Below are 8,625 nucleotides of genomic sequence, written 5' to 3'. Positions count from 1 at the left end.
TGAAAAATAAATAAGAAGAATAAATACTCTCTATTGGTAGTGCAATAAATCTCACAGCACTGTTCATTACTGATTTCCATGGTTCCCTAATCACGTGCACTTATTTCATTTTTCAAAAATAAAACTATACTGACATATTCTCCAAGTGACTTGGCGTCCGGCCAAGGGAGCCGAGTCCGGCGAGGGACGGCGAGGTTAAAAGACACACAGGACACCAAGGTTCTTCATCCAGGAGTCAATAATAATCTTTATTGCTAACACACCCTTTTTTATACCCCAAGCAGCAGAAGTGGAAAACTACCCAAAAGCAGGAGGGATGGGGGAGAAATTTAGTTTCAACATCTATTATTGTCAGGTACCGAAACCTCCCTTAACAATAAGTCCATCAGACCAGAAAAGGTCAAGGCATTCCCGTGGGATACATATGTCTCAGACGGATAAGCAGGAACAGAAAAACCGCAAGTTCGCCATGGCCTTGTGAGCTGGCCACACTGGCATGCAGAACAAACTAGTGGAGGTAGGGCTCCAGGGGCCAAGGTGGACCTGTTGCCAACAAGTCCCCCTCTTTTGTTTTTTGCATGCCAGTGGGAATCAAGTAGCCCCTGTCTTAGGTCGTTCACAGCCCTTGCGATGCTTACCCGTCTCTGGGAAGGCCCCGATTCCCTGGCTTAGGTCGCACAGCAAGCGTGAAAGTTGCCCGTCACTGGGTACTACAAGATCAGCTCAAGGTGTTATGACCTATCAAGACACTATTGCGGTAAACGCTTAACCGTCTCCACCTACGGGACCCATGACCGTCACCGCCGAATGGCAGATGTGATTGGACCGAGAGATTAGACAGCAAAGATCCTAGTACAGGAAGGCAAGAGGGAGAGGTATGCATAGAGAAAAGATATGGCAGGAGTTCTTCTTTTAAGGAGGACACTCATCTTCGGATAGGTCTGAAGTATATCTCAGAGGGGCGATCATCCATCTTCAAGCGTTGATAGTGAACCTGTATTGGCTTAGAGGCTAAGATATTAATTTGATCCTTAATGAATTGTACTATCTTATTTACAATGCAGGGTCCTATTGCCACTACTAGAAGGAGGCCTAACAATGGTCCCAATAAGGGAAGAAGATAAGGCAAAAATCCATTAAGTCCAGTCCAGAGAGGGTTCTCAAATAATTCCCTCCTCCTTTTTTCTAGGTCTTCTTGGAGTTGTTTAATTTTTGTGCGAACTATGCCAGATTTGTTAGCATAAAAACAGCACCTCTCCCCAAGGGCTAAACAAATTCCCCCTTGATTGGCAGTAAGCAAGTCTAAACCCCGCCTGTTCTGAAGAACTACTTCTGCTAGGGAGTCTATCTGGTCTTGTAAGTCTTTAATGGTTCCCGACAGGGTTTGCACATCATCTATAAGCTGTTGAGATAGGCGGCGGTAAGAATGTATAGCCGTACCCAATCCTGCCGTGCCTGTACCCACAGCAGCGGTTATTCCAAGGCCAACAAGGAGTGGTAAGGCCTGCACAGCTCTCTTGTGTCTTCTAACTAAGATGTCTAGGCTAGGAATGGGTAGGGGTTCATCTCCTGAGATAATCGTGATATCAGGAAGCAGTAATGCCAGAACGCAACCACCAGTCCAATTTGCTGGGAGCCTGGGAAAAGCTAAATTTCCACCACACATAAAAACTGTACCATTAGGGGGACAAATGGGCGGAGTAGGTGAGGAGTAATTCTTTACTAATGAGCAGTTTCCAAAGGAAGAGATTCCAACATCAACATCATAGGTATTATTTTGCATCATGCCCAGAAGGCATGACATAAAACCACCTAGAGGCTGCACCTTAAAGGGTAGCCCAGATTGACATGTGTTGTCATCATCAATGGTATAATTGATGGGAACCGCCAATGGCATGACTGCACCTGCCATCATGCAGAGCCAGCAATCACCAGCAAGGGTAGGGTTGGAACTGTTAAGTAAAGAAAAGGTGGTTTCTAGGATATCTAATGTATTGGCATCTAAATCAGGAAACTGGGATTTGGGCAATATCAAGGGGTGGTATGTAGGCTTAGGGATCTCCGGCTTTAAAAGCTTAATCACCTGAAGGTGTTTGATAGCATCAGTGGGTCCCCCTCCATCAGAGACTCCGATGGGGGCCTGCATGGGCCAGCAGGAAGGTTTACCCACGACGCCCTCACATCCCGCCTCCGTTAACCGAGTCGTGATGCCTTCCCCTCCCCGGTCACCAAGAAAAGGAATATAATTATAAGTGGTCCCCCATTCTCCACGGGTGTTAGTTAGGATGGCCTCAAAATACTGTTTTCCTTGATTATTAACACAAATTGAGGCCGATGTATAACAGGAGATGTGCATTGCCGGGGTGTAATGACAAGTGGCGGGACAGCTTCCAAGAGTCTCGGTCGGATTAGGGACAACAAGTCCGGGCTTATTAACACATACCCATTTTGGTTGCTTAAATCCTCCGATGTTTTCATTGAGTTCAGCCGCCATGTAGGCTACTTTAGTCCCACAATCAATGCTCTGGATATAACCAGAGGGGGCCGAGTGCCGGGGCCCTCCCTTACACTCACAAGGGGCTCCAAAAAGATATTCATGAATATTCCCAGGTGGGGGGTCAAGCCCTCCTTCAGCAAACCTGTCCAGAAGGAATGCCACAAGCGGAGTCCAGCTCATGAGGTGTGTCTCGGCACTCACTTGAAGGGGTGAGAACAACGGCGGCAGGATCAGCCATCTTGGGAACTTCATTTTGTCTTGAATTTTCATTCACTGGTCTGGTGCAGCGCTCCGGGATCCAAATGGGCTTCTCAGTTCCTGGGGGAAAAACACATACAGCTCCCCTCACTCTAGCTAAGAGTGGAGCCGGGGGTTGCCACTTTCCGGTGGATAAATCTTTCCACCTTATTTGAGCATCTTGTACAGTGGGAGGGGAAAAGTGGCGTTGTGCAGCCGTGCGCCCTCCAGTGTCAGTGAGTAAAAAATTTAAAGTAAATAAGGTTATGCTTAGAAGTGCTTGTGGTCCCTGACAATTCCGGTATATCTCCCCCTCTTTTGTTTTTTGTAAATAAGTTTTTAAATGTTGATGGGCTCGTTCCACGATAGCTTGTCCCTGTGGATTATAAGGGATTCCAGTCTTATGATTAATTTCCCATTGGGTGCAAAACCGTTGAACCGCCTGGCTTACATATGCGGGACCATTATCGGTTTTGAGGCATCGTGGGGTGCCCATGGAGGAAAAGGCTTTTAGAAGATGACTGATTACGTCCTTAGCCTTCTCTCCAGTATGTAGGGTGGCAAAAATGAAGCCAGAATATGTGTCAGTGGAAACATGTATAAAGGAGAGCTTACCAAAGCTAGGGAAGTGTGTAACATCAGTTTGCCAGACATCATTAGGTTGTAGTCCTCTTGGATTAACCCCAAGGGAAGGAGAATGAATAAATGGTGCACAGGTTGGACATAATGAGACAATCTGTAAAGCTTGGTCTCGTGAACATCCTGTGTGGAAGCGTAAAGACTGTGCATTTAAATGAAATTTGTTATGGAATTGTAAGGCCTTATCATATTTGGTCGTCACACAGGAAAGGCCAACAGCATGAGTAGCAGCGTCTGCTTTTGCGTTGCCCTCTGACAAAGGTCCAGGGAGCCCTGAATGGCTTCGGATGTGGCCAATGTATAAAGGATCTCGTCTAGCCCAAATGAGAAGCTGAACTACCTGTAGTTGTTCTGTGATGGTGGATTGCTTTCCAATATATGATGTTGTTTCTATGACTAGAGCCAGATTGGCTACATATAAGCTGTCAGTATATACATTAAGAGGAATAGAACTATAGACTTTGAGAGCTATGATTAAAGCTTCAACTTCTGCCTTTTGGGCCGACTGACCTGACACAGGTTGTCGGAGAATTTGAGATCCATCAAAAACGACGGCAAATCCATTTTTGGCCCCATCTGTATATACAGTTTGGGCCTTTGGAATAGGTTCCCTTTTCATAATCTTTGGGAAGATAATGGGACACCTTTTAAAGCCCTCCAAAAGTCTATGTTTAGGGAAGTGATTATCAATCTGACCCTTGAAGCTGCACAGGAAAAGACACCAAAGGTCATGTTCTTGTTGTAACTTGTGTATCATATCTTGAGTGTAAGGTTGAATAAGTATGTCAAAGGTTTTTCCAAACAATGCATCACCCAAATATTTAGCCTTCCAAATTAAGTTAATAACTAGCTCATAAAAGGGAGTCAATACCCGGGGGTTAGAAGCCGGCAAGTGGACCCAATAAATGGGACCCGTTTGCCAGAACACTCCTGTGGGAGTAATTTTAGAAGGTAGAACTATAAATGACAAGGGCAGAGAATAATCTATCTGCGTAATCTGCATGTCCTGCAGAGCCTCTTCTATTAGCCTCAGTGCTCGTAAGGCTTCTGGTGTAGGTACTCTACACGACGTAGGAGAAGGATCTCCTCGCAAGAGGTCATACAGGGGTTTGAGCTCTCCAGTTGGAATATGAAAGGATGGGCGCAGCCACTGTATTTCTCCGAGGAATGTCTGCCACTGATGTAAAGTTTTGAGCTGATTTATCTGGAACTGGGGTCTCTGGGGAAAGATTCCTATGTTATTAATGATGTATCCCAAATAATTGTAAGGGTGTTGAAACTGCACCTTTTCGGGTGCTATGACCAGCCCTGCCCCTTTTAGAAGGGATTGGAGGACTTCATAAGATTGAAGAAGCCTTTCTTTCTTGGGCCCTGCCAGTAAGATGTCATCCATATAATGAATGAGGTAGAGCTGTGGGAACTGCTGTCGAAAGGGTCGTAAAACCTCAGCTACAAAATATTGGCACATTGTAGGACTATTAGTCATCCCTTGAGGTAGGACGGTCCATTCATACCGTTGGTAAGGTTCCCTAAAGTTTGTGGAAGGCAAGGAAAAAGCAAAACGCTTTCGGTCTCGTGGGTCTAAGGGGATAGAGAAGAAACAATCTTTTAAATCTATGACAATAAGATGCCAATCCTTTGGGATCGCAGTAGGAAAGGGTAGCCCTGGTTGTAAGGGTCCCATGGGTTGCATAGTTTTATTAATAGCTCGTAGGTCCTGAAGAAGTCTCCACTTCCCAGACCCCTTTTGTATAACAAAAATAGGGGTATTCCAAGGGGAGGTAGAGGGCACCACGTGTCCTAACTTAAGCTGGTCTTGAACTAATAGGGAAGCGGCCTGTAATTTGTCCTTAGTTAGGGGCCACTGTTCTACCCACACAGGGTCATCTGATAACCAAGTAATGGACAGTGGAGGTGGCCGCACTTCAGTGGCCCCTAGGATAAATTTCCCAGTCCTCTCCGGTCTCTTCCCCGCCGGGTAACCTGTTCTGCTGGATCCACGGGTGATATTCTGCCCTCATGTCTCTTTCCTAGTCCCCTTCCAGGGATCCATCCCATGTCTAGCATTGCATCATTAACAAAGTCATTATTTCCTTTCAAAGTCTGGGTAGTGAGAATAGCCCCCATTTGATGAAGCAAGTCCCTCCCCCAAAGATTCGTGGGGAGTCCAGTCACCACATAAGGCTGGAAATGGCCACTATGTCCTTCACCATCTCTCCATTTTAAAAAGGAGGCACTTCTTTTTGGTCGGGTCTGTCCTATCCCCTGTAATATGGCCGAGGGACTCTGGAGGGGCCAGGCAGGTGGCCATTGTTTTTCAGAAATGACAGAGACATCTGCCCCCGTATCTAGTATTCCCTTGAAAGCCTTGTCCTGTATCTCAATGGTCAGGTTGGGACACGAATCCAAATGAGCTACACAAAAGGCCTGGGGAGTTCCAGTGGAGCCAAAGCTGACGTCGCCCCGGGACCCACGGAGGGTGTGCCCAGGAATGGAAGCTAAAGGTAGCAGCAGCAATTGAGCTATACGCTCCCCGGGGGGAAGAATAACAATTCCTTGGGTAGCTTCTACTACTATCTTTATCTCTCCCTGATAATCAGCATCAACAACCCCCGTAAGAATCTTCAAGCCCCACTGAGTTGCGCTACCTCGTCCCAACACTAGTCCCACCGTCCTCTCTGGCAGGGGTCCAAAAACCCCAGTAGGCAGCGTCCGGGGTCCCATTTGGGGAGTTAATACCGCTCGGGAGGTGGAACTGAGGTCCAGTCCTGCGCTTCCTGGTGTTCCCCTGGGGAGTTCCCAGATAGAAAGGGGTTGGTCAGTGGGAGGCGGCGGAGACGCCCACTCCCTGGGGCACTGTTCTGTCCCTGCACTGCCCCGTACACTTTGGCTTCCGGGGCCCGGGGCGGGCCCCTGCTCCCGTTTCCCGACGGTATTGGGTTACCCTGGATGTCAAATTTTGACCTGCACTCACTGCTCCAATGATTTCCTTTATGACATCTAGGACAAATTCCAGGCATCCCTCTGCCAGCACCCTCACTCCTTTCCTGGCAGTTTCTCTTTATATGTCCCTCTTTCCCACACTTAAAACACCCCTTAGAGCGGGTTCCCCTGTTATCAGCTTTTTGCATTCCAGTCTTAAGGGCAGCAGCCAAAACCTGACCAGTAATATGAGGCCCATCTATATCTTTGCATGCTCGAATCATGTCATCTATACTTTTGGCCCGGGAGGACTTAATAGCATTTTGGCAGTAAGTGTTAGCGTTTTCATATGCCAGTTGTCTAATAAGTGGCATAGCCTGTTCCAGATTAGGGAATATTTTTCCAGCAGCCTGCATTAGGCGGGCTATAAAGTCTGAATAAGGTTCAGAGGGTCCTTGAGAGATCTTGGAAATTTTTGCTTCAGTCTTAGAAACGGGCAGGGTTTTCCAGGCATGGACTGCAGCTGAGGCTATTTGAGCATAAACACCTGGGTTGTAATTAATTTGTTGGCCTATGGTGGCATACTGCCCAGTTCCTGTCAACATTTCGGCATTTCGCTGTTGATGGCCCGCATTCAGGTTAATCTGAGCCAGCTCGCGGCACCTTTCATGATATTCACTTTTCCACAATAAGAAATCCCCTCCAGATAACACAGCCCTGCAAAGTTGCTGCCAATCATTGGGTATCAGTTGACTGGCTGAGAAGGACTCGAAGAGGGTCAATGTGAAAGGGGCATGAGGTCCATAATTAATGACCGCCTCCTTAAGCTGTTTTATGTCCTTGAAGGCTAGGGGGACATGGGCTCTGGCCGGCTGTCCATCAGCATCGGCGTTTTCAATCATTGGAAAAACCTGAGCCGCTCTAGAACCCCAGTGGACCCCCGCCCGTCTAGTAGGGGCGTCCTCATTCCAATCAGGATTATAGGGAGGAGGTGCGGCAACTGAGGGGGCCCTAGGCACCCTCACATTTGCCCTTTTAAGGCGATGTTCTAGTTCCTCTATCTCCCTTTCTAATCCCTCCTCTTCCTCAGAGAGAGAACTGAGGTCCTCAGGATCCTTTTTGGGCTTAGAAATCTGGAGGCGTTTCCTACCCTCCGAGCCCGAGTCCTCAAGAGGACCCTCATCCTTTAAGGATTCTGCCATTTGCTCTTCCTGCACCTGATTAAGGGCCTGTTCACATTCAGCAAGCTGATCCTTGATCTTTACTTTATCTGTTAATAAAGCATCCTTTACCAACCTCCATAAGGAAAAGGTGGCAACTGGGACACTGTCCAAGCCCCGGTCCCTCAATAATTTCTGAAGGTCATGCCTCACCAGGTCCCAGTCACTATTATTAAGAAATCCTCCTGTCAGAAACCAAGGACAAGCCTGGGCAATAATTTCAACGAATTCGGTTGCAGTCTTAGTTTTTATTCCTGTTCCTTGTGTATTTAACAGCTCTTTCAGTTCGTTGGCCAGACGAACCTTCGCTGTTGAGTTACCCATGGTACGTACCCTGTCTCTTTAAATTATCTTTAAACCAATCCTCCCCCTTCTTTCTTAGAAGGTGAGCCCCGTCCGCTTACCCCTGCTTTCCGGATCTCAGTGGGAACCTCCAATTGCCGCGTCCGGCCAAGGGAGCCGAGTCCGGCGAGGGACGGCGAGGTTAAAAGACACACAGGACACCAAGGTTCTTCATCCAGGAGTCAATAATAATCTTTATTGCTAACACACCTTTTTTTATACCCCAAGCAGCAGAAGTGGAAAACTACCCAAAAGCAGGAGGGATGGGGGAGAAATTTAGTTTCAACATCTATTATTGTCAGGTACCGAAACCTCCCTTAACAATAAGTCCATCAGACCAGAAAAGGTCAAGGCATTCCCGTGGGATACATATGTCTCAGACGGATAAGCAGGAACAGAAAAACCGCAAGTTCGCCATGGCCTTGTGAGCTGGCCACACTGGCATGCAGAACAAACTAGTGGAGGTAGGGCTCCAGGGGCCAAGGTGGACCTGTTGCCAACAAATCCACCCACCCCAAGAAGCCAAGCTGGGAACCCCAATGCCTTTGTTAAATCTTAAAGGCTCCAAAACTGTTTGTCAAATGAAGCAGCTAAAAAGTAAGAAAAGGAGGGAAGGAAGACTGGAGAAAGGAAGGAAATAAAAGGAAAATAAAAGAAAAATATTGTATTAAAATATTCTTGTTTAAAAAGAACAAAACAAAAAAAGTGACAAAAAACATGCTCTCTTCTTTAATAGGTGCCAGAGGAAAAAAACCTCATTCACTTCCA

The 8,625-nt window shown here is 47.0% G+C and overlaps 1 protein-coding gene across 1 annotated transcript; it reads right to left on the bottom strand.

The window, feature by feature from the left end:
- Window positions 1–237: 237 nt before the first annotated feature.
- Window positions 238–8,314, bottom strand: LOC131424395 (syncytin-1-like). Its single transcript, XM_058581291.1, has 2 exons — window positions 7,920–8,314; window positions 238–2,815 (listed from the first exon to the last, which is right to left on the bottom strand). The coding sequence occupies exon 2, from the start codon at window positions 2,765–2,767 to the stop codon at window positions 926–928; it is 1,842 nt and encodes a 613-aa protein (XP_058437274.1). The 5' UTR covers window positions 2,768–2,815; window positions 7,920–8,314; the 3' UTR covers window positions 238–925.
- Window positions 8,315–8,625: the final 311 nt, after the last annotated feature.

This window comes from Marmota monax, unplaced genomic scaffold (assembly GCF_021218885.2).
Source record: "Marmota monax isolate L192 unplaced genomic scaffold, Marmota_monax_Labrador192_F-V1.1 WCK01_AAM20220418_F8-fsc00004, whole genome shotgun sequence".
Taxonomy (NCBI): Eukaryota; Metazoa; Chordata; class Mammalia; order Rodentia; family Sciuridae; genus Marmota; species Marmota monax.
This window is presented reverse-complemented; position numbering and strand designations above follow the sequence as displayed.